At 37.7% G+C, this 26,755-nt stretch overlaps 1 protein-coding gene across 4 annotated transcripts in view; it reads right to left on the bottom strand.

Annotated features, from left to right (window-relative positions):
* Positions 1-4,199: 4,199 nt before the first annotated feature.
* GABPB2 (GA binding protein transcription factor subunit beta 2) overlaps positions 4,200-26,755 on the bottom strand; it is a 34,740-nt gene continuing 12,184 nt past the window's right edge. For 3 of the 4 annotated variants that reach the window (XM_079147668.1, XM_079147669.1, XM_079147671.1), the window contains 5 exons: positions 25,457-25,607; positions 18,259-18,372; positions 15,028-15,213; positions 8,397-8,524; positions 4,200-8,248 (listed from right to left, as the gene is read on the bottom strand). In XM_079147668.1, coding sequence (XP_079003794.1) covers positions 7,949-8,248; positions 8,397-8,524; positions 15,028-15,213; positions 18,259-18,372; positions 25,457-25,607 — 879 coding nt within the window. In that variant the 3' untranslated portion in view covers positions 4,200-7,948. The remainder of the gene's footprint in view (positions 8,249-8,396; positions 8,525-15,027; positions 15,214-18,258; positions 18,373-25,456; positions 25,608-26,755) is intronic. The other variant, XM_079147670.1, reaches the window with a different exon arrangement.

The raw sequence follows: 26,755 nt of genomic DNA, 5'->3' as shown, positions 1-26,755 counted from the left end.
AATTTAATCTTCTGACTGCAGAGAGCAGCATTTATAGGTTAACCTCCTGGCTGTAGTTTAATTGTAAAGGATGTTCAGTTTTTAGTATCTATAAGAGTATGGTGACTTCTCTTGCCAAAAGTGTCTAAGTTGGATTCTTAGAGGTAGTGGAAGCAACTATGTTGCTCTAAGCGCAGCAGTCCTTGGATTTTATCACTTGTTTTGTATGTGACCTTAGCAATTCAACTAACCTTTCCAAGCCTGTTTCTTTTGTAAGGAATGGAAAGAACAAATGCAAACAGGGATTTGTAAAGCATCATATAAATACAGGTTTAAATTGTTTTGTAGGGAACAGTTATTTGCCCAAAATAAAGTAGGCCACTACCAAGTACTGATTCATTAATACTCATGAGATACCTCTTCCTAACAGATAGTAGTGAATAACAAATTAAGGAGATGAATTCAAAGAATTATTGCTGACAACAGAGGAATAAATATAACCTCAATTAAGGGATCTGATGATGGTTTTTAAAAATCAAAACATTAGCTCAAACTTTATCTTTAGGAGAAAACCAGAATGTGCCAACAGGATAGAGTCCTCATCCTTGGGGATTTCTAAGCTGATTTCTCAGAAGCATCCTGGGAGGTTATAGAGAAACCAGGGCCCCAGCAGGCAGTCCATCAGCTTGTGTAAGGCTTTGGGGACCTGAAACTCAAAAGCTTCCATGGTCACAGAGCTCAAAAAGCTGTTTAGCATATTGAGTTCTTTGAGGGCTAAATCGCAGGGGCCTGAGCTATTATTGTCTCTCAGATTTGTGGCTCCTTGATGCCACCACCACACAGGTGAGTCACTCTGCTACTTTTTTTTTTTTTTTTTTGCGGTGCTGGGGATCAAACCCAGGGCCCTGTGCTTTCAAGGCAAGCACTTTACCAATTGAGCTATCTCTCCAGCCCCACTCTGCTACTTAATCCAGCAATTGACCCATTAGAGCTGTTGACTCATAAGAATTTAAGGTTTTAAGCTAGCTGGAATAGGGTCTCACTAAATTGCTAGATTAGTTTCAAACACGTGATCCTCCTGCCTCAGCTTGAGTTGCTAGCCTTGTGCTTGCGAGGCCAGCACTACCAACTGAGCTATATCCTCAGCCCCTCCCAGCCCTTTTTATTTTTTATTTTGAGACAAGTTCTCACTAAATTGCTTAAGGCCTCGTTAAATTGCTGAGGCTGACTTTGAACTTGCAATCCTCCTGCCTCAGCCTCCCAAATCACTGGGATTATAGACATGCAACACCATGCCCAGGCTCCATTTCAATCTTCTATATTTTCTACCTATTGATCTCCTGGGAGTAGAAAGCTCTCTTTCACAAAGAAAATCTTAGGAAAGTTGCTCTAGTTCATGTTTTTCCCCATCATTTAAGAATATCATCCATGAGCTGGGTGCACTGGTACACACCTATAATACCAGTGGCCCAGGAGGCTGAGGCAAGAGGATCATGAGTTCAAACCCAGCCTTAGCAATTTAGTGAGGCTCTGTGCAACTTAGCCAGACCGTGTCTCAAAAAATAAAAAGGGCTGGGGATGTGGCTCCACTGAGTGTCTCTGGGTTCAACCTCTGGTACAAACAAACAAACAAACAAACAAAAAAACATTCATCAGAGAACTCTAGGTTCCTGTCTCTCCAATTCCCTCCAACTTTCCTTCCCATCTTCCTGATGATCTCTCTCACCAGGATTTTAAATTAAAAACTACTCTTAGTTCTTTGCTTTTCAAGGCTCCTCAAGTTCCTGCTCTTTTTCCTTTCAGCACAGCAAAGACCTTATATACATTTTTGAAGTATTTGCCAGAAGTACCTCATAATTAATATATGCACAGTATTTGTTGACTATATGTATTTACCAAAAGTCAATTATCACCATGTAGCCTAGCACATGCAGGTGTTCAATTTCCTAAATACTGACTTTGAGTGTTTGCTTGGAGATTCTGAGTATGTCCTTGAATTTGGTATCCTCCTTTTAAAAAGAAAGGTATCCTGATTGACATTAAATGATATTTGAGAGCACTGTACACTATATGGGGACACCCTTTAGCTAGCCAAATTGGTTTGCTCTACCCTGGCTATCAATGGGTCTTGAGCTACTACTCCCAAACTGTTCCTTGTAGTTACTTAATAAATATGTGCTCAATTAGGACTGAGGCAGCAAATACCTTAACTAACAAAAGCTGAGAAACCAGTAGAGCAAATACTCTTTCCAAGCCTCCCTGAGTCTGATGTTTTTTACCTGCTACCTCTCAGTATTGACTCTCACACAAGATACAGAATAATTTCCTTCAGCTATTATTCTCCCCTCTTGGTGGATTGCTTTTAGAGAAAGGGGTGAGGGAAAAGAGGAGGAAGGAAAATGTACATTTAATAGGCCAGTCAAAACTTTTCTTCATTCTCATTTCACTTCTCTTGCCTCAAGTTGCTCAGCCTGTCCAGAATACCAGGTTGAGATGGACAGCTACTTATGGGTATGAATAGGATCAGAGAGTAGATATAATTTTTGCCTAAGAGGTTAAAAAAAATTCAATGATACTCAAAATAAGACTTTGACATTTTATTAAGAAACATCTTTATTTTAAATGACAGTACAAAAATTGCATATATAGTATAGATCTGTATAGGTATGTATATATATACATAAATGCTCATACACACACACATACACACAAACTTCCTTATAGAATCAAACTCTACTTTATCCTAAGTTTTTAAAAAGTAGGATATTTTTAAGTTTTTCTAAAAACATGCTGTACATAAAGCTGTCAGACAATCTGAAAAAGTGAGGACCTTGTGAAAAGAATATAGGGGCACTCCTCCCTGCTGCCCCCCACCAAATGGCCTTGGCAGAAGGAAAGCATGTGGGGCAAAGCCAGGGAAGAGTTGCTACCATTATTGTTGATAGAGCCAGATGCCTGAAACCAAATGGGAAAGCGCAATTAAATAGAGGGTGTGACCTAGATTAATTCTCAAACAAACTACATCAGAATAAACAAAATATGTGGTAGGGAGGGGAGTGGAGAGAGAAAAGATAAGGCCCAAGGATTAAAAATGACCTACTAATTAAGTTCTAGTGCCTGGGAAAGACTTAATGAGATAAGAACAATGGATTCACAGAAGCAGAAGCAGTGCAGTGGGGGCAGAGGAATGGAGGGAAAGAGAGATAGGGAATCACAATTTCCTGCTATTAACAAATTGCTACTGTAGAGTCTAGGAATGTCACCCTATCCTCTAGTCCTAGAGAGGTTAAATTTTTTAAAAAATTAAAAAGGGCTCCACCAGAGGCTCAAAGTTATTTAATTCTAATTCATATCCTTCTTGCTCCTCTGTCTTGTTAAATAAATTGGCATAGGAAATGAGTACTAACTCAGAAGGGGGAAAGAATCATCACATAAAATGGAGACTGAAAGAAGTCTAGAGTTCATACAGGGTGGACTTGACATGCATTCCATTTTAAAGCTCCTTTCCTAGTCATTCAGAGATGGGTCTGACAGGAGTGGAAAATAGGAAGCTGTTCTCTAATAAATTAGGACAAAAACTGATTCCCACACAGTATTAAACTTTTAGGAAGGGTTCATTATATGCTTCAAATCTTCTAGTTTTACAGGTCCCTAATGTTGTTAGGAGAGAGTCACATAAGCTTTTCAAAATGAAGATCAATTCTCAAAATAAGATTTCTAAACTAGGAAAGTGGATATATAGAATATCTGTTCCTTCTGCCATGCTGCCATGACTCTTTATCTGGGTGGGGTCCCCCGCCCACTGAGGGATGAGATTTTATAAATGTCAGTCAAAATAGCTTCCATAAGAATGAAGGAGGCCTACTTGGTGGAGGGGTAGTTCCCTTTCTAGCCCTACTCAGCTCTGAACCTTTTAGCATACATGATGTCATCACACTATCTGCTAAGCAAATTCCCTTTAAAGCCAGGCGCTGGCTCTCCCTGGAGCCTCACCCCTCAGGTTTCTCTTTTTGCCGATTAAAGCACATCTCTCAGAAGCAGGCAAAGTAATGCTTTGTCTTCCCCAGCGCACTCAGCAAATCCAAAGAAACCCTCTCTATGTGTTTAATAAAATAAAAAGTTTTTCAGGTTCTACCTGGTACTTTAGAGCAGAACCTCAAATAAACAAAGAGAAAATGGGAAAATACATACATATTTACAAACATACACACTAACGTATGTCCAGCAAAGGGTTTAAAAACTATCCTGATCATATAATACCTAACTTCAAATGGAGGGCCCTGTGAGAAATTCATTTTTTTTTTTTTTTGTACTGCGGACTGAACTCAGGGGTACTTTACCACTGAGCCACATCCCCAGCCTATTTTGTATTTTATTTACAGACAGGGTCTCACTGAGCTGCTTAGTGCCTCGACATTGCTGAGGCTGGCTTTGCTCGCCATCCTTCTGCCTTAGCCTCCTGAGCTGCTGGGATTACCAGTGTGCACCACTAGGCCTGGTTTCATTCCTTTAACATTAATATAAAGAAAAAATAATCATTTTGTTTACAGAGATTCCTAACATCACCAAGCAGACAAAAATTTTAATTATGCAATAGTAAGACTGAAGAAGAAAGACTGCAAAGTAAATAACTAAATGTATATCTGACAGAGAAAAAAAAACATCTTTAAGAACTAAGTTCAGGGAATGGGGAGATAGCTTAGTTGGTAGAGTGCTTGCCTTACAAGCACAAGGCCCTAGGTTCGATCCCCAGCACCACAAAAAAAAAGTTCAAAACACAGAAAACCCTAATGCCAAGTTTTTCTATATTTCAATCAAGGGATCTCAACTCTGGCATTACAATTAAGAGATCCCACAGAGGTAGTAATGGGAAGGGAATGCATATTTATACATTTATAATTAATTTCCCTGAAGCTAGGAACAAGAACAGAAGTTTTACAATTCTTTCTCTTTTTTGGGAAAAGGCTTAAGACCAAAATGTAAATGTAGGTTCTAAAATTCTTGACTTTAATACTGATAGCACTAAAACAGCTTCATTTTATTGTAGAGAACTATCCTCAACTCCAAATTTCTCCTGCTCAAGGACCAACTCTGAACCACCTGTTACTTCTCCATAATCCAACCTTGCCAGTAAACTAATTGTAATCCCCTAAGCCAAAAGAGCTAACTCACATTTTTCTAACTTCTATGACTGACCCAGAAAGATATGAAAAATCCTGACTTAGTATTGTAGTATTGTAGTACTCCATTCAACACTGAATTTCTAACTACAACAAACATCCTGACCTACCATTCTCTTCATGGCAATATAACTAGAGACCAAATTCTATTCCCCTTCTAGGGCATGCTAAAATGACTATTCCAAGTAAATAAAAATGAATACTTTTTTCCTTCCCACCCCTTTTCAGACATTTCCTTTCTCTCCCTATCCCAGCCTCTCCACTAAGAAACCCCCATGTCAGAGACTCCCATCATCATTTGAAATGACTTGACTGTATTAGAGACTTTGGGAGAGGAGTAGAAGATATATTCCATGAAAAGAGTAATAAGAATTCCTAAACAGTTCCCCCCAAAAGTGGGACTTTGTATGCTCAGAAAGGAGCACTAGATGGATATTCTCTACTTCCAATCATTAAATAGCCCAGAGAATGAGGTAAAAGTTCAATTTAAATAACTATTTTTTTTTTCAGTAAGTGGAATTGAATCCAGGGTGTTCTACCATTGAGGTATACACCCTGCCCTTTTTAATTTTTTATTTTGAGACAGGTTCTTTCTAAATTCCCCAGGCTAGCCTCAAACTTGGGATCCCCCTGCCTCAGTCTCCCGAGTTGCTGGGATTAAAGATGTGTACCACTACACCTGACTGGACTCAAATAATTTCTGCAGTTAACCTCCACTCCCTTAATGGGGGTGGGGGGGTTAAAGTCAATATATGCACCAAGAACATAAACAAAAGACATCTAAAATAATACTTGGTCCCTCTGTAGTTAAGCTAAGGTTCTGAAATGCCACACAGCAGTTTATTGTTAGCACCTGGTTCCCAAAGGGCCTCAGAAAAAAAGAAAAACATTGCAAATAGGAACAGGATGATATGACAGAAGATACCACAATTTCATCCTTACCATTACCTAGGCTCCTCCACTGCACCCCAACAGCGGGGAACAATCTTTGATCATCTGGGAAGTGTTGGATACTTAAGATACATGGAGAAAACCCCGCTAAGGTGGCCAGTAGCCAAGGTTAATTTCAAAACTGGTATTTTTGCTTACAAATGTCTAACAGCCAATTCTGTTTGTTAAATTTAGTTTGGGGAATTATATTTTCAGGCTATTTTGAGCTCAAAATGATTCTCCATCTTCAGAACACTGTAGCAATTTATTAATCAAGGTAAATAGAACCATGTTAACTGTCAAGTTTTTTTCCAAATTAAAAATACATGTTTTCCCCATGATCACTAATTAAGAAAACCATATTCTAAACAGTCATTTGCTTGGCACATCTGCCTCTGGTTTCTTCTAATTTACAATAAAGCAAGCAAGTCTAGAATGATGAGGGCCCAATTTGAAAGGCAATAACCTCTGCAATGTAACCTCTCCAAAACCTCTCCCTCTTACTTCCTCCCTCTCTTTCTCTCTCTCTCCATCCATATACCCTCCTTCTTTTGAAAAAAAAAATTCATGATGACACAGAAAGAAAACCCAGCAATGAAACACGTTCCAAAGCTTCTGGGCATTGGGAGCAGGCATAGTGGGAAAAAAGGGAGGAAAGTAAACAAGCCAGAATCTTTGGTTCCTTACTTTATGGCACTGATAGTATTCCCTTTGTCAGCATACATTGGGCACCTATAAGGCACAAAGCTCTGTAGCAGACCCAGGTTTACAAAAACAGAGCAATTTACTCCTCCTAAATCAAATGAAAACAAACTATACATTATCAGCATTGCTCTTTGACACCCTCCTTTTTTCGCACACAAGAAGATGTAAGTTCCACAGAAAAGTAAATGTGTCCTAAGTGACATAAATTTAACAAAGTTTTATAAAATTAAAGAGTCTGAGCCTGATATTACATAAATAATGTTTGTAAGTAAGTTGTTTGACAACAGATTACCCTCCTAATTGCAATTTTATAAAATCCAGCCAGCACAAAGTTAGCATCTTAAGACAAGAGTTTCATAACCCCACCAGCCTCTTTTTGGCCACTTTCCAGCACTCTAGAAATACAGCCTGGAGAATTTAGGTATTATAAACTTCTTCTACATAAACAAGTTTCTTTTTCCGGTTTTTAAATATTCAATTTCAGTTTCTTTCTTTCTCTTTTTTCCTTCCTTTCTTTGTGGTGCTGGGGATTGAATCCAGGACCTGATGCATGCTAGGGACCTCCTATCATTGAGCTATATCCCCAGCTGTTTCGGTTTCTTACACTGGCATCTGAGCTATGAACACAAATTTATCAGGCAATCACAAATTTTTTTCCATGAAATTAACTCAGGATAGATGGGAGTGCCTGCTCCTTTGGAAGTGGAATATATTCCTTTTCTCTTCCCCAGTGCTTGCTTCTAAAATTCCCTCCTAATTAGTTTCATAAATTTAAGGCAAATTTTCAGGTCACTTGATGGTATAATTACTAAAGGCTTTTGGTGTATATGTACTAGGAGTATTATCTTAAAACCTTTTGATAGAAAGTCAGTTATTTAAAAAAAATCAACACACATCTATCACTTTTACCTCTATGCTTAAAGCAATGATGTGAGTTGAGAAATTTGGTCCTTGTTCTCTTGGCCCCCCAGAAGAAGCATTTCCTAAATATGGCTTTGAATTTTCCAGTTGCATACAGAGTTTTCCTGGGCATTGTACCCTGCTATAGTTTTCTTGTTAAGGACATCCTTAACTTTAATACAATGTTTGTGCTCTGTATTTTCTTCTTAAAAGAGGAATAAGATGAACACAGTGCAAGTTATGGCCCTTGTATGTTAAGATGAAACAGTTTCCATAGAAACTCCAGTATGAGGCTCTGTGGTCCCTCCTGACCTAGACACTTGTGTTTCTCTTTCTTCCACCTCTCCCTCTGTGACTACTACAGCATCTACCTCAGCTACCTCTTCAACCATGGTGAATTCGACTCCATTGGGCTGTTGTCGGGCCATAGCCTCCAGTTTAAGGCGGTACTCTTCTGCTTCTTGCTCTTTCTTTAGGAGTTGGTGTCGATATTCCTGCGCTCTTCGATTGGCCTCCTGGAGTTGCTGCTGTAGTAACTCTCTTTCTCTGCCTTCCTGTAAGATAAACCATGTCACCACCAGGTAAGAATTCCAGATCACAGATTATCCACAAAGTAGACAGAAAGAAGGGTTCAGGCTTCAGTAGTTACAGCTTTTGATTCTTTCCTTTTTCTTCTCTCTATCATGGCTAAGAATAAATTACCTTGCCTTCTTCCACACTGTTTGTCATCTCTTCCATCCTTGGTTTCTTTGCCAGTGGTAACTTCTCTACTACTTCTTCTTCTTCAATTACAGTCTCTTCTGCAACCTGACCAGCAGGTACAGTTAGAACTACAAGTCAAAGAACACCAATTGGAGGCGATGAATACACAGTAAGACAAAGAAGCTCTGCTTGCTTTTTTGTACCAATTTTTTTTTTTTTTGTACTGAATATTGAAGAGTCAGGAGTGCTCAACCACTGAGCCACATCCCCAGCCTTTTTTATTTTTTATTTTGAGGCAGGGTCTCACTAGGTTGCTTATAGCCTCACTAAGTTGCTAAGGCTGGCTTTGAACCTGCAATCCTCCTGCCTCAGCCTCCCAAGCCACTGGGCCTATAGGCATGCACCAGCACACCTGGCAGGTTTTGCTTGCTTTTAACTAGAAAACAAAGTGTAATATTCTTTGACATACGTTTTTCATCTCTTTGGATTTTAGAATCAAAAGGTAAGGCATGGCCCTGCAGAGAGAAAAAGGATTTAAAAAGAACTAAGAAGGATTCAGGAAGGTATAGATTTATAAGCCCAGAAACCACACAGGTAAATCCCAGGTCTGAGGCTGACTCCAGCAGGGGGCAATCGCAAACACCTGTGATCCCAGTGGCTTGGGAGGCTGAGGCAGGAGGATTACGAGTTAAGAGCTAGCCTTAGCAACTCAACAAGGCCCTAGGCATCTTAGTGATACCCACTCTAAATAAAATATTAAAAAGGGCTGGAGATGTGCTCAGTGGTTGAGCACCCCTGGGTTAAATCTCTGGTAGAAAAAAAAAAAAAAAGATATTTGACTCTAGTAGCTATGACCATCTAGTTCATGATTTCTGCAGGAATAACCTATCTAAAGAAGGCCAGGATGCTGGTAGTACAGCTCAGAGATAAAACATATACTTAGTATGCATGAGGCCTTGGGTTCAGTTTCCAGAACTAATAAAAATAAATAGATAAATAAAGTCAGAAATCTTTATTACAATTATTGAGAAACTTCTAATGAAAGTATCTAAAATAGTTACTTCTTTACCATTAACTGTACCTAAGAGAGAGAAAGGCAGACATGCACAAAACATACAATGCTTTATATACCTATACGAATGGCTAAAATTAAAATGTGATAATACCAAATACTAAAGAATGTAGGGAACTAGATTGTTCATAAATTGCTGGCGGGAATGTAAAATGTCACAGTTACTCTAGAAAATCACAGTTTAGCAGTTTTACAAAACTAAGTATTTACTTACCATATGACCCAACAATTACACTTTTGGGCATTTACTTGAGCAATTTGAGAATTTATGTCCTTATAAGAACTGGTATATGAGTCAGGCATGGTGGCATATGCTTGTAATCCCAGCTGCTTGGGAAGCTGAGACAGAGGATCATAACTTCAAGATCAGCATCAACAACTTAGCAGGCCCTAAGCTATTTAGTGAGACCCTGTCTCAAAATAAAAAATAAAAAGGGCTTGAGATGTAGCTCAATGGTAAATTGCCCCTGGGTAACTAAGGGGGAAAAAATCTGTACATAATTGCTCATAAAAGCTTTATTTAATTAATTAATTAATTAATTTATTTATTTATTTATGGTGCTGGGGACTGAACCCAGGGCTTTGTGCATGTGAGGCAAGCACTCCTGAGCTATATCCCCAGCCCCATAAAAGCTTTATTTTTTGATAGCTGAAAGCTGAAAAGTATTCAAATGTCCTCAACGGGTAATAACATGGATGTACCACAATACAATAGCATGGGTACACCACTGCACTGTATGGATGTACCACAATATTTACTGTACTTAGTAATAAAAAGGAATAAACTACAGACAAACAACAACTTGGATGGATCTTAAGGGAATTATTTATGCTGGGAGAAAAAAGTCAATCTCAAAAGGTTACATAGTATATGATTCTATTTAATGTTCTGTATGTGTGTGTGTATGTGTTACTAGGGATCAAATTCAGGGCCTTGGATCACATATGCTAGGCAAATAAATAGTCCATCACTGAGCTGCATCCCCAAGCCCCATTTATATAACTTGTTTTTTTCTTTTTCTTTTGTGGTGTGCTATGGATCAAACCCAGGGCCTCATAAGTGCTAGCCAAGCACCCTACCACTGGGCTAAATGAGCTATATCCACAGTTGTATAACTTTTTCTATTTTGTTTTGGTACTGGGGATTGAACCCCGGGGTATCTTACCACTGGTTTACATACCAACCCCCTTTTTATTTTGAGAAAAGGTCTAGCTAAGTCGCTGAGTGTCTCATTAAGTTGCTGAGCTGATCTTGAACTTGTAATTCCCCTGCCTCAGCCGTCCAAGTCCCTAGGATTATAGCTGTGCACCACCATGTCAGGTCCCTTTGACATTCTTGAAATGACAAAAAATCATAGAGAGAGAACATATTACTTAGTGGTTGCTAAGGGTTAGAATGGAATGGGAAGAGAGGTGGCTGTGGATATAACAGGATATCACAGGGATCCTGTGATGGAACTGTACTATACTTCACTCTGGTGGTTCTCATACAAATGTACACATAGTTAAAATCGCACAGAACTAAGTGCACACACATACACAGGAATGCATGTAAAACTTGGAAAGTCAGTGAATTACATCAATATCAACTTCCTTGTGAAATTATACTATAGTTATGCAAAACGATACCATTGCAGAGAAACTGGGTGAGGGTATAGGAGATTTCTCAATACTTATTTCTTAGAACATACATGAATCTATTATGGTCTCAAAATAAAAAGTTATTTTTAAATAACTTTTATAACTAAAAATAAAATAAAAATATTTTTGGCCAGGTGCAGCATCACACTCCTATAATCCCAGCAACTCAGGAACCTGAGGCAAGAGGATTGCAACTTCAAGCCCAGCCTTAGCAACTTAGCGAGGACTTAAAACAACTTAGCAAGACCCTGTCTCAAAATAAAATATAAAAAGGGCCAGCTCAGTGATTGAACACCCATGGGTTCAATCCATAGTACCAAAAAAAATTTTTTTTTGTACCGGAGATTAAACCCAGGGGTATCTTACCACTGGTGCTGCTTTACCACTAAGTTAAATCCCCAACCTCCCAACCTTTTTTATTTAGTTTTTTGTTTTTTTGGTACCTGGATTGAACCCAGGGGCACTTAACCACTGAGTCACATCCCCAGCTCTTTTTTTATTTTATTATTTTGAGACAGGGTCTTGCTAAGTTGCTTAGAGCAATTTAGCAATTGCTGAGGCTGGTTTTGAACTTGCAATCCTCCTGCCTTAGCATTCCAAGTTACTGGAATTACAGGAGTGTGCCAAAACACCCAGTAGTCCTTTTCATTTTTTTGAGACAGGATCCATCTAAATTGCTGTGCATAGGGGCTACAGTTGTAGCTCCAGTGTTAAAACACTTGCTTAGCAAGTGTGAGACACTGGGTTTGATTCTCAGCATCACATAAAAATAAAAAAAAAAATAAAGTTACTGTGTCCATCTGCATAAAAAAATTTTTAAATAAATAAATAAATTACTGAAGGTCTTGCTAAGTTGCTGAGGCTAGTTCCTCCTGTCTTAGCCTCTCAAGTTGCTGAGATTACAAATGTGCACCACAATGCCTGACTCTACTTTGTCTAATTATATGTAAGGCACCAATAAAAATAAAAATTAGAGGGGAAAAAAAAAAGCTTAATAACTACATTCACAAAAACACTGGTATTATATAAATAAGAATTCATGATATCACCAGGCACAGTGGCTAAGACTCTCAGCTACTCTGGAGGCTGAGGCAGGAGGAACTCAAGTTCAAGGCCAGCCTGGAAAACTTAAGTATACCTTGTCTTAAAGTAAATTAAAAATAAAAAGATGGGCTAGGGATATAGTACCATGGCAGAGTGCTTCCACAGCACTATGTGGGGTCCTGGGTTCAGTTCCCAGTATAGCAAAAAAAAAAAAAAAAAAAAAAAAAAAAAAAATATATATATATATATATACATATATATAATATCAAAATTTGAATTATAAAGCTTTAACTCCTATGCTATTTTTCTATAACACAGAGATCCATTAATTCAAATAGTTTGAAAATTATAAAATCCCCATAATCATTTAGACCAAGTTAAAATTTTGGTAACAATGAAGGCAATTGTACCAATGCTATGCTTTTCAACCTCCAATATTTTTATGAAATGTAGTTGTAATGATTGGCTTCTTTTTCTTTCAAAGAAAATTTTTTTCAGGCTGGGAATGAAATCCACTGCCTCACATATGCTAGGCAAGTGCTCTACTACTAAGCAACATCCTCAGTCCTTTTTATTTTATTTTGAGACAGGATCTTGCTAAATTGCCCAGGCTGGCCTCAAACTCACAATACTCCTGTCTCAGCCTCCTGAGTAGCTGGGATTATAGGCATGTACCACCACATCTGGCCAAAAATCATTTTTTTGTTGTTGCTTTTTGCATTGCTGGGTATCAAACCCAGGGGAAAAGTAATTTTTTAATATGGTTGTTTAATTTTTTTGAAGAGACAGAGGTCTCACTATGTTGTTGCCTATGCTGATCTCAAACTGAGTCTTAAGCAATCTTTCTGCTTCAGCCTGTAGGCCACAGAGATCAGATTTCAAAAAAATTTTAGGGCTGGGGGTACAGATGAATGGTAGAGTGTTTACCTGTCATGCATGAGGCCCCGGGTTTAATTCCCAGCACTGCCAAAATAAATAAATAAATAAATAAATAAATAAATAAAAGAGCCGGGCACAGTGGTGCACACCAGTAATTCCAGCAACTGGGGAGGCTGAGGCAGGAGAATGACAACTTCAAAGCCAGCTTTGGCAACTTAGTGAGTCCCTGTCTTGAAAAAATAAAAAGGGCTGTGGATGTAGCTCTGTGGTTAAGAGCCCCTGGCTTCAATCCCCAGTACCAAAACACATCAAAAAAAATTTTTTTTTCAGTTGTAGAAGGACATAATACCTTTATTTTATTTATTTATGTGGTACTGAGGATCGAACTCAGTGCCTCACACATGTGAGGCATGCACTCTACCACTGAGTTACAACCTGGCCTCAAAAAATATTTTTAAAAAATTTTTAAAAAGCTATAGAAACATGTTGAAAAGCTTCTACCTATCCCTTGTTATTCAGTAATCCTTCCCAGAAGGAATCAATTTTTTTGGTTTTATTTATTTATTTTTCTCCCTTAGGAAGCAATTTTCTTCCAGAGGCATTCTAAGTCTAAATTTACATATGTTTCCCCATTTGAAAACACAAAGAAAGCATACTTCACACTTCCTAAATCTTATTATTGTTACTTGACAATGTGTGTGTGTATGTGGTACTGAGGACTGAACCCAGGGCCTTAAGGATACTAGGCAAACACTTTTCCACTAACCTACATTCCCAGCCCCTTTTATTTTGAGATAGGATCTCACTAAGTTGCTAGGACTGGCCTTGAACTTGTGATCCTCCTGCCTCCGCCTCCTGAGTAGCTGGGATTATAGGCATGCAACACTGTAACCCATTAGGTTCTTTTTAATGTTTAACAATTACAAATAATATTGTATTGAATAACTTAGTATAGAAGTCACTTCTGTGTGTTTGAATATAAATTAATAGAAAAAGAACTATTTACCAAAATGAAATGTATGTGCTTTTTTTTTTTTTTTTTTTTTTTGGAGTGGGGGTAACTGGGGATTGAACCTGGGGTGCTTTACCACTCAGCTACATCCCCAGTCCTTTTTAATTTTTTAGTTTGCTGGGATTACAAGCGTGTACCATTGTGTACTGCTTGCATCTTTAATACTGATAGATACTGCTAATTTGCTCTTCAGAGGATATATTAATGCAAAATCTTACAAGTGATTTACAAGAGTGCCTGTTTGCCTATACTCTTGATAGTTGAGGGTTATCATGGGATCTCAGTCCAATATTTATTTGCATTTCTTGTTATCAGTGAAGCAGCTTGAATATATTTTCATGTTTTTAAGAGGCATCAGTATTTTCTGTGAACTACTAGTTCATACTATTTGATCTATCACTAGATCAGATCGTTTTTTTCAAAATATTTTTTTAGTTGTAGATGGACATAATACCTTTATTTTATTTATTTCTTTTTATGTGGTGTTGAGGATGGAATCCAGTGCCTCATGCAAGATAGGCAAGTGCTCTACCACTGAGCTACAACCCCAGCCCAGATCATTGGTTTTTGCTGACAAATTTTATATATATTAGAGAAATTAGTTTTTTCTGTTTATTTTTCTTTTTCAAAGCTTATTTGTCCCATCTTTTATCTGGCATTCTTCCATTTCCACTATTTGTCTTAATGTTTCCCTTTAGGGGAGTGTGGTGTGAAGTGTCTAAAATATCTTTTCTTTTTTTGTACCAGGGATTGAACCCAGGGGTACTTAGGCACTGAGCACATCTTCAACCCTTTTTATGTTTTATTTTATTTTGAGACAGAGTCTAGGTAAGTTGCTTACAGCATTGCTAAGTTGCTGAGGCTGACTTTGAACTTGAAATACTCCTGCCTCAGCTTTTAGAGCTGCTGGAATTATAGGCATGTGTTACCACATCCAGCAAAAATATATTTTAATAATCAATTGTTTACCAGGGATAACTCACCTTGCTGTCCATCTTGCATAGTTACAATAAATGGTTGGCCAATGGCTCCAGCAGGGATTGCAGTTTGGATATTACCCAGAGGGACTCCATCAGTCACTATGGTGATGACTCTTTGGCCTCCACTCCCTACCACTTGCTGGATCGAAGAGTCAACAGAATTTCCTTGTATGATTTCCTCTGAATTAGCTAGAGATAATAAAAGTAAAATTTCAGCTTTTTAAAAAATAGGAGTATAGCAATTTCATCCTCCTTGAAATTGATACTTTTTTTTTTTTTTTTTTCAGTGCTAGGAATTGAACCCAGGGCTTTGTGCTTGTGAGGCAAGTACTCTACCAACTGAGCTATATTCCCAGCTCTGAAATTGATACTTTTAAGGGAGAGGGAAAACTGGATAAATAAATAAATAAATAAATAAATAAATAAATAAATAAAAGTTAGGTTCAAGGAATTATGTGAAGTCAGAGGAGAAAAGAAATAGAGAATGCATTAGAATATTTCTTTCTTTCTTTCTCTCTTTCTTTCTCTCTTTCTCCTCTCCTCCCCTCCCCTCTCCTCCCCCCCCTTCTCCTCTCTCCTCCTCACCTCTCCCCCCCTCCCTCTTTTTCTTTTTTTTTTTTTTTTTTTGCGCTGTGAATTGAATCCAGGGGCACTTTACCACTGAGCTACATCCCCAGCCCTTTTTATTTTTTATGTTGATACAGGGTCTCACTAAGTTGCTGAGGCTGACCTGGAACTTTCAATCCTACTGCCTCAGCCTCCTGGGATTATAGGTGTGGGCCATGGCACACAAAATAAAATAGTATTTTCTAAAATATTTTCATTCATTAAGTTTATTAGTAGCTTTCAATAAAGATGATTTATATGCACAAAATGTTAATTTAAATATGCTTAAAGTATTTTGTTTGTTTTGTACTAATATCAGAGGCTTCAATAGGCTGATGAACATTGTGATTTTCTTACAGTGTATCAGTTATGGTGATTTTACCCCACATATGTGATCTTGGAATTCTTTTCTTTTTTTCTTCTCTATTTCTTTTTTATACTGGGGATCGAACCCAGAGGTAAGCAACATCCCTCTTTTTGTTTTTTGTTTGAGAGGATTTCACTAAGTTGCCAGCAAGGACCTTGAACTTGCAATCCTCCTACTCACCCTGCTGGGTCACTATGCCAGGCTTAGAACCTTTTTTTCCCCCCTATCCTGGGAATCAAACCCAGAGGTGCTCTGCCACTGAGCTTATCCCCAGCTTTTCTTATTTTGAGATAGGGTCTCACTAAGTTGCTTTGAATTTGTGATCCTCCTGCCTTAACCTCCTAGGTTGGGGATAATATAGGTGTGGGCCTCTTTAGCCTCCTGAGTTGCTAGGAATATAGGTGTGGGTCACTACAACTGACTCTTGGAACCCATTTTTTTAGTGAGAATCTTTTTTTTTTTTTCTTTCTTTTGGTTGTACTGGAGATTAGGGCCTTGCACATGCTACGATAGTGCTCTACTACTTAGCTACATTGCCGGCCCTTTGCAAGCATAAGTAGTCAAAGTATTGAAGATAGCAAACAAACTATATGATAGGTATTTTCTCCCATCCGACAGATTAACAAGAGCTAACACTTGCTGACCACTTTATGTGCCAGCTGCCTTTCTAAGAGTTTTACATGAGTTATGTTGAATCAAGATTTTCAGTTTTAGCTGGACACAGTGGTGCACACCTGTAATCCCAGCTATTCCGGAGGCTGAGGCATAAGGATTGCATATTTGAGGACTGCCTCAGCAACTTAGCAAGACCTTGTCTCAAAATAATAATAAAAGGGCTATGGGCTGGGCATGGTGACACATGCCTGTAATCCCAGCGACTCAGGAGGTTGAGGCTGGAGGATCACATGTTTGAGGCCAGCCTCAGCAATTTATTGAGGCCCTATGCAGCTTAACAAGACCTTGTCTCATAATAAAAAATAAAAAAGAACTAGGGATGTAGTTCAGTGGTAGAGTATCCCTGCATTCCATTCCCAGTATGGGGGGGGGGGGGGGGGGGTTTTCTGTCTGGTTAATCAACATCCCCAATCACTATTAGGGGAAACAACTCTTATCACTATGAAATTTCTCTATCTAAAGAGTCACAGGTAGAATCCTGCAATAATAAGTGGGACATGAACTACCCATATAAGTAAGACACATTTGGGAAGTTCAGTGCAAATAAAGCATTCACACCTCTTAGAAACAAAGAATAGTTACATTTTACAGCTGAAAGGAACCTACTAGATAATTCAATCCCACCATCATAACAGAGATGAGGAAACTAAAGACTTGAAAAAGTACAATGATTTATCCAAGATCAAAGAACATATCAAAAGACTAGCAAGAATGCTTTCCCCTCTGCCATTTGTGTCTGAGGAGATATCTTTATGAATACTAGCAGTCAGAAAAATAGGACTGAATTGGAGGAATGTTCTCATTACCCAAAGGTAAAGCTCTAAATCTTCTCCCTTTGTAGACCACTTGCTCTGATCAAGTGACTTGAAAACTTTCTGTTTTAAGTATCAGAAGGGTACTATATATATCGTTGGGCACAGAGGTGTGTGAATGTAATTCCAGAGATTTGGGAGGCTGAGGCAGGAGGATCACAAGTTCAAGATTGATTATCCTCAGCAATTTAGTGAAACCCTGTCTCAAAATAAAATTTTAAAAAAGGATTGAGGGAAAAAAAGGACTGGGAAGGTACCTAATACAAAGCAGAACACTCCTGGGTTCAATCCCCAGTACTACAACAATGTCAGAAATGGCAAAGCAATATCTCCAGTGAAAATAAAGGCACTCCTAGCTTAAAGTACACTGGATATGACAGTGAGAAAGGTAGTAGTCCCATAAATCTTGATACTTTAGTATAAGATATCTAGGCTGCTACTTTGAATCATTCCATGATGGCTTCAGTCAAAACAACAATAACTAAAAAAAATCTGCTAATACAAAACTAAACACCTAAAGCAAGTGGAATCAGGGCAAACAAACTTCAGGCTGTAAAAATATAGAGGAATAATTCAGTCATTCTCTGGTATTATTCAGCTGTCTGAAAACATCTCAATGATCTTCCTTCTGATGTTCAGTGACTCTATACATCACTTTTCCTAGGTGCTTCTAATTAATTATAATTCTTTAATATTTCATGCAAATTATATCTGCTGGAGATTGAAAAATCAAAGAAGAAATAGTAATTCACCCAGCAGATATCCCTTACCTACCTGAGGCTCTGTGTGAATTGGAGAGGGGGGCTGATGCCTCAGCAAGGGCTGCAAGGGTGGCCAGCACTGAGGTGGTAGAATTTGAGAATTGTACTGTTGAGGCCTGGGGGTCACCTAATTTAGTAAAAAAGGCAAATGAGGTACAGTGGAGAGAATAAATTGAGGCAGATAAAAATAGCTTATTAAATCAAAAGTTTAGCTTTTCAATCTAATGTCCTTAACCTTGTTCTCTAATCCAAACTGATGTAAAACATTTACCACGGAGTTAAAACTCTTTTAAGCTGGGTACATGCCTACAATCCCAGCTCAGGAGGCTGAAGTAGGAGGATTGCAAGTTTAAAGCCAGTTCAGCAACTTAGCAAGGCCCTAAGGAATTTAGTTAGACCCTGCCTCAAAATAAAATAAATAAATAAATAAAAAGGGTTGGGGATGTGGTTCAGTGGTTAAGCACCCCTGGGTTCAATCCCCAATTCAAAACAAAACAAAACAAAAACTCCACCTCTTTTAAGGTCTAAAGAGTATTTCCTTTAAAGTAGATTAAGATAATATGCTCTGTACAGGGCCACTACACACGTCATTTGATCATTCTCTTGGCAATGCCAATGCTGAACATTTGTAGCCAACATACCACAATTGCTGCCCTAAGCTGGCTACGCCAGGCTCTGGCTAGAAGTCTTAAAAGCATGCCTCATCCAATTTAAGCAATGGTTAATACAACAGGCTCCTCCTGGCCTTTTTTCCTACCATATTACCTCTGTTCATTAGCTCGATAGGTAAGAAGAATAGGATTGACCACTAGTATAAGGACAGGTAAAAGCCTCAAGCTCCATATAGCGAATGTCAAACTGGAAGTAAAATGGATTAATATTAAAAACAATAATTATCTACTTCAGTTAATACATGATGTGCAATTTTAAAAACTTTGTTCACAACCTTTTACTCTTGTATCTGTACTACTCTCAAACCTTAGTTCCATGAAGAAAGTATATTAAATCTGACAACAGGACATGACTAACTTTATGAACCAAAAAAATTCCTCTAAAGTTTTGTAGAAATCTAACTTTTATAAAACGAATTGCATTCTCTGTCTTTCACTGTAATTTTGGAGATACTTATTATGCCAGGCATGGATTTCTTGCCTTGAAGCTCCAAATATATCCTTCTTTACCCCATCTCCAGTGCTAGAGTTGGACCTTATAAACATTTCTTGTCAGCTGGAATGAGATTAAGCTTTGTCATTATAAAAGTTGTTGCTGCTTCCTATATTGGCTCGTCCTGTATTTTTTTTTCCTTTTGGAGTGGTGGGGGTCAAACTCATGGATGCTTTACCATTGAGCTAAACCCTCAGTCTTTTAAGATTAATTAATTAATTCAGTACCAGGGATTGAACCCAGAGTATTTTACTACTGAATTATATCTGGAGTCCTTTTTATTTTGAGACAGGGTTTCATTAAGTTGCTGAGGATCTCACTAAACTGCTGAAACTGTCCTCAAACTTGTGACCCTCCTATCTTAGCCTCCAGAGTCCCTAGGATTACTGCTATGAGCCAGCATGCCTGGCATCTGTTTTTGTTTGTTTGGTACTCCCGGTGGAACCCACCATTGCTTTACCATTGAGATACATCCCTAGTCCTTTCAATTTTTTATTTTGAGCTAGGGTCTAACTGAGGTGCTTAGGGTCTGGCTAAATTGCTAAGATTGGCCTTCAATTTGCAATCTTACTGTCTCAGTCTCCCAAATCCCTGGGATTATAAGTGTGTGCCACCTCACCCACCTCCAGCATTTTTTTTTTTTTTAATTTTGAGACAAGGTATTGCTAAGTTGCTCAGGTTGGCATTGAACTTGTGATCCTCTTGCTTCAGTCTTCCAAGATGCTGGGATTATAGTCATGCATCACTGGGCCTGGCCTGATTTAGTAATTTTTAAATTATATATATGTATATATACTTATATTTTTTAGAAATTTAGAAATAACATGTATACAAAATTATATTGTTAAATTATACAGATCACCATGTAATTTGCCTTCTGATTTGACTCTAATACACTTATCTTCTTTAAAAATGCTCCGTTTGTTGTGTGTTTGTTGTGGCAGTGCTAAGGGATTCAACCCAGGGCTTTGCAAATGCCAGGAAAGCCCTCTCTAGCTGAACTACATCCTCAGCCCTAAAATGTACTCTTAATTTTTAAGTTTTTTCACTATCTATGCTTAAAGATTTTTTTCAGTTTTTATTCTATGAAGAAGTCAGTTATTTGTAAAATACCTAAGGAAATTCCCCTTTGTTGTTGTTGTTTTTGTTGCTGCTGTTTTTGATATTGGGGATTGAACCCAGGGACACTTTACCACTGAGCTATATCACCAGCCCTTTTTATTTTTTATTTGGAGCTTAGGGTCTTGTTAAAATGCTGTGGCTGAACTTGAACTTGTGATCTTCCTGTGCCACCTCACCTGGCAAGGAAACCCCCGTATATTCCTTATAGAAAATCCTTCCACTAAATACTGCTAAATACTAGGGATTGAATCCAGAGTCTCAAGCATCCTAAGCAGACGCTATCACTGAACGATATCCCCAGCCGTTTTTGGTTTTTATTTTGAGACAGTCTCCCTAAATTGCCCAGGCTAGTCTTGAACTTGGGATCCTCCTGCCTCAGCCTTAACAGTAGTTGGACCTACAGGCACGTACCACCACCACCAGTTAAGAATGTTTTTTTTTTTTTAAGGTGTCTAATTTTGGTAATCTTACTGGATTATAAATTTGCATTTTAGCATATTTTTCTTTAAGAGGTGAATTTCTGGCCTGGAGCCTGTACTCCTCTCTCTGACCACACCTGGCCCACTCTGCTTTATTGAGTATATTCATTCTACTTTATGTACTGTTATTTTCACCTTCAATAAATCTATGCATTTTCTGTCCAAAATAATAATCATAATAAAAGAGGTGAATTGATTGTTGCTGGGTGGGGCAGGACATGCCTGAAATCCCAGTAACTCAGGAGACTGAGGCAGGAAGATTCCAAGTTTGAGGCCAGACTGAGCAATTTAGGGAGGGCTTAAGTAATTTAGTGACACCCTGTCTCAGAGTGAAAAATTAAAAGGACTGGTGATGTGCTCAGTGGTAAAACACTCCCAGGTTCAATCCCTAGTATCGGAAAAAAAAAAGGAGGTGAATTGCTTACATAATATTCTTCACAAATGCACACCATCTTACTGTTTTTGTATGATAATTGTGGAAGTTGGAATGAGGATAGAGACACTGATGATATGCCAATTTTATTCTAATTCTCTCATAAAATACCCACAGAACTAAGTGGTCTGAGTTCAAACATAATAATCCACTCAACTTCCCCTCAATAGGCTCAGTATCTCAACACAATTGAAATTAAAAAGAAAATATGCAAATTACTTCTTTAGAATTATCCTGTGAATTATAAGAAAATACTTTATTGTTCAATTTTGGGGGGAATACTGAGGATTGAATCTGGGGGCATTTTATTTTGAGACAGTCTAGCTAAGTTGCAGAGGCTGGCTTTGAACTTGTGGCCCTCTGCCTCAGCCTCCTGAATTGTTGAGATTATAGGCATGGGCCATTGCACCTAGTTTGTTCAAGAATGTTAATTACTTCTTTCTCCTCAGTATGATATTCAACATCCAGAGAGGTGTGGTAGCACATGCATGTAATCCCAGATGCTTCTTTAACTCACAAACACACACAAACATATAATTTTACTCAATTGAATAACACAATCTAAATTTGTCTTGTCTCTCCTTTTGTACTGATTTGGGTAGGATAACCACATAAAAGAGGATAGAACTGCTTCACAAGTAAACTGACAAGGGTAGGTCAGCTCTTATGTGATGATTTAGCAAATTAAATTTACAGTTGTCAGCACAGAGAGAAAAGAAGAGTAGGTGTGCAAACAGTTACATGACAAATAGAATACTGGCCCAAGGGAACCAGGGCAAAAAAATCTCTATTCTGAATAAGTTTAATTTAGGCTATCATTCCTGATCAAAATTCGGAGAATTTCAGTGGTTAGAATAAAGACCGACTCTAGTCCTTTTCTCATGTTTGTGAAGATATAATTTCATTGACTTCTAAAGACTTTTGGATTATAAAAATATTTGTTATAATCAGTATGACCTCACCCAAATCACTATAAATCCAAAAGTTGCTGGGTGTGATGGTACATGCCTATAATCCCAACAATTAGGGAGGCTGAGATAGGAGGATCCCAATTCTAAGTCAGCCTAGGCAACTCAGCAAAACCCTATCTCAAAATAAGAAATAAAAAGAACTGATAGAATGATTCTGATTCTACTGATAGAATGCCCCTGGGTTCAAACCCTAGTACAACCAAATCAAAACAAAACAACAAAATAAAACAAAAATTAGTCATGCATAGATGCTGGCAGAGCTCAAATCTCAGTATATCAAAATTCAAAGGAACTTAAAAGATTGGGTTGAATACCCAGTGCCCCCTGCCCAAAAAAAAAAAAAAAAAAAAAAAAAAAAAAACCAAAAAACAAAGACTGTCAATGTTCTGATTTCATGTATGTATATATTTAAGCCAAATGTTTTGAATCATTTAGCTGAAAGTAAAACGTAAAATAATTGATAAGACTATAAAAATAAATGTCACTATTGCCCCCTTGTGGGCATGACAGGATCAACTTTCATTGAGAAGTTATATTTTCTTTTTTTTTTTTTATTTGGTATTGGGGATTGAACTCAGGAGCACTTTACCACTGAGGCACATCCCCAGCCCTATTTTGTATTTTATTTAGAGACTGAATTGCTTAGCACCTCACCATTGCTGAGGTTAGCTTTGAACTCACTCCTCCTGTCTCAGCCTCCTGAATGCTGGGATTTCAGGTGTGCCACCGTACCCCGCTAAGAAGTTATATTTTCACTTAACGGCTATTATTGAAGTCATCATAAAACTGGACACTGAAATACAAAATCTGTCTCAACAACCTCATAAGGTTGTAATTATTATATTCAAATTTTACAGATAAGTAAATGGACATAGAGAAATAATTTTTCCAAGGTCAAGAGCTAATCAATCAATAAGTATTTGAACATAGTTTTGATTTCAAAAGTCTGTGCATATTATGTACATGCATGTACATGCTTCTTCTGTTTTACCAGATTGCTGCTCAATAGTAATATCTCATTCAAGAGTGTTCCTTTGATGTTATACAAATTTAATTGGGAATTCAGATATTTATCTACAGTTTTTATTTAGTTATATATTTAGGTTTCCCAGGTTGTCTTCAAATTTATGATCTTCCTGCCTCAGCCTCCCTGGGATTATAGGTGTGTGCCACTGGACAAAGCTTATTTATTTTTAAATGAAAGTCAGAAACAGAAAACCAACAGTCAACTTGAAAACTTATTTAAATAAGAACATGAAGCCAGATGTGGTAGTGTATGCCTGTAGTGACTCATGAGGCTAAGGCAGGAGGATTATAAATCTGAGGCCAGCCTTAGCAATTTATCAAGGCCCTAAACAACTTAGCTAGACCCTGTATAAAAATAACAAATTAAAAGGGTTGGGGATATAACTCATTTGTAAAACACCCCTGAATACCCCTGGGTTCAATCATTGGTATTAAAAAAAAAAAAAGAAAAAAGAAAAAAGAATTTAAATAAGTTTTTAAATAAGGACACAATTTCCTGCAGGGAAAATAAATATTTGGGTTACTCTTTTATTTTTTGGTACCAGGAATTAAACCCAGGGGTGCTTAACCCCTGAGCCATATCCCCAGCCCTTTTTTATATTTCATTTAGAAACAGGATCTTGCTGAGTTGCTTAGGACCTCCCTAAGATGCTGAGGCTGGCTTTGAACTTGCAATCCTCCTGCCTTGGCCTCCAGAGCTGCTGGGATTACACTGTGCCTGGTATTTGGAGCACTCTTCCCCCTCCCAGGCATGCTGCTCTGGGTGTTCTGGGTCTTTCTCTCACCTTCTTTCTTAATAAAATTTCTGCTTTCTTGCTTGAAAGAAAGAGAAAGGAAGGATGGAAGGAAGGAAAAAAGGAAGTAAGGAAATATTTGTAAAAAGAGATATTGAATGTAAACTCATTTGCTTCCTTTTTTTAAAACTATTTTTAGTTGTAAATGGACACAATACCTTTATTTTGTTTATTTATTTTTATGTGGTGCTGAGGATTGAACTCAGTACCTCACACATGCTAGGCAAATGCTCTACCACTGAGCCACAACTGCAGCCTCTCATTTTTTCTTTTTTTGGATAGAAGTTTCTGTTTAAAACATTCCAGTCTTGCCAGGCATGGTGGTGCACACCTGTAATCCCAGTGGCTCAGGAGGCCGAGGCAAGAGGATCTTGAGTTCAAAGCCAGCCTCAGCAAAAGCAAGGCCCTAAGCAATTCAATGAGACCCTGTCTCTAAATAAAATACAAAAAAGGGCTGGGGATGTGGCTCAGTAGTTGAGTACCCTCTAAACAAAACAAAGAAACATGCTGGTCTCAAAACATCAACACCAATATTTTTTGTTTTTTAAAAATACATTCTCAAGAACAAATTAAGACTCATACTTTATTTAAATAATCAGCACTTCAACAATCATTTATGTTTATTCCACTTTGTTACTACTTTAGATTAAGAATGTTTATTTCCTTTAACAGTACCATATTGAGGCACCCTTATATTTTCATTATGGGGTCGGATGTAAAGCTTCAATAGACAAATCTATGGAATATTTTACATTTAATGTAAGTATTCCTGTATAATCCGTATGTATGATCTTCCTTTCCCCTAGAAAGAATCAGTGTCTTGACTTAAAGAGCTTTTTTTGGGCAAATTTTAAAAATATTTTTGCTGTTTGGGGTTGTACCTCAGTAGTAGAGTGCTTGCCTAGCATGTGTGAGGCACTGGGTTAGATACTTAGCACCACATACAAATAAATAAATAAAATAAAGGTATTGTGTCCATCTACAACTAAAAAAAAAAATTTTTTTTTTTTTTAAGTTTTTTTCCTGTGCTGGGGACTGAACCTAGAGCCTCAAGCATACTAGGCAAGTATTCTATCTCTGAGTTATATCCCTATACCTGTTTGGAAAATATTTTAATAAAGAAGAGGGTATCAGACAGGGTATCCATTCATCTCTAGGAAAATTTGAAGAGGTTTTATTCATTTTTAAGTCTAAAATAAGTGCCATGTTACCAAAACATTACCTGAGGTTGTTTTGGTGCTGGTTGAAGAAACAAGGCTAGCAAGGTTAACAACCTCTCCGGAGGTGAAGATGAATGGAGCAGCCACAGTCACAGGGTTAGTCACAGAGTTGGCTCTCTCAGGATTAGCATTCACCTGATTCTGCATTGCTTCCTACCAAACAAAGCAGGATTCAAAGTCAGAACATTTATTAGCCTTAGTTATACAGTTACTGAATAGTACAAATCCCCTCCTGCTCTATGAAGCAGAACTAGTTCTGGTCCCAGGGAGCACAGAGTTTTCATCAAGACTGCTTTTGTTTGTTTGTTTGTTTGTTTTGTTTTGTTTTTCTCAAACCACAGCAATGGAGAGGTTAGATTGCTTTCCCAAGCTTGTTTCTACTTGAGAAAAGCAGAGGTATATATTATTTGCAAAAACTCATAGATAATCCCCTTAACCGCTCTGGATCTTGTATTTTTAAAACGAAGGAACTGGTCTGAATAGTCTAAAAAATAATTTATAGCACTAATATTTTATGATCAATTATCTACAAGTCAATGTGGTAGCAGGAGATCCCTGTAGAGAACTTACAGAGAAAAATATTCTCTAGAGTTTTGTCCAACTACTTGTTCTATTCTGCCACTGAAGAAATTCCTAAGAGAATATATAATGAGCAAATAAATGAGTGCCAGGTTTTGAAGTCTAGTTCCATATGCTGTACTTTTGCTTCCATAGATTTTGGTGAAAAAAAAAAAAAAAAAAAGGCTTAACAATAATTTATTTATTTATTTTTTTAACTTTCAGCAGGTTTTTTTTTTTTTTTTTTTTTTTTTTTGGCAGTGCTGGGGATTTGAACCCAGGGCCTTATGCTTGCAAGGCAAGCACTCTACCAACTGAGCTATATCCCCAGCCCAGAAGTTTTTTTTTTTTTTTTTAAATAATTATTTTATTTAGTTTTGTATGTAGTGCTGAGGATTGAACCCAGGGCTCATGCCTGCTAGGCAAGGGCTTCACCACTGAGCTACAATCTCAGCCCTTTTAGGAAGTTTCTACAAATATGATCACCACTAAAAAAGTTCAGTTATGAAAAGGCTGTAAACAAGAATTGAAAGTTGAAGAGGAGAACCAGTCTTTGGGGAGCCATCTGTCAGAAAAACAAAGAAAAAACTGAAGATGCAGCAGAAATGGCTATTTTTCACATTTAGTCATTCCATTGACTAAGAATTTCAATTGAAACACATTATCCATTCTCTGAATCCTGTTGAATTCCTTCTTCAGTACACTATCATCTATCCTCCACTATTACTTCTTTAGTTGAAGCC

This window comes from Sciurus vulgaris (assembly GCF_902686455.1).
Source record: "Sciurus vulgaris genome assembly, chromosome: 1".
NCBI classification, from domain to species: Eukaryota; Metazoa; Chordata; class Mammalia; order Rodentia; family Sciuridae; genus Sciurus; species Sciurus vulgaris.
This window is presented reverse-complemented; position numbering and strand designations above follow the sequence as displayed.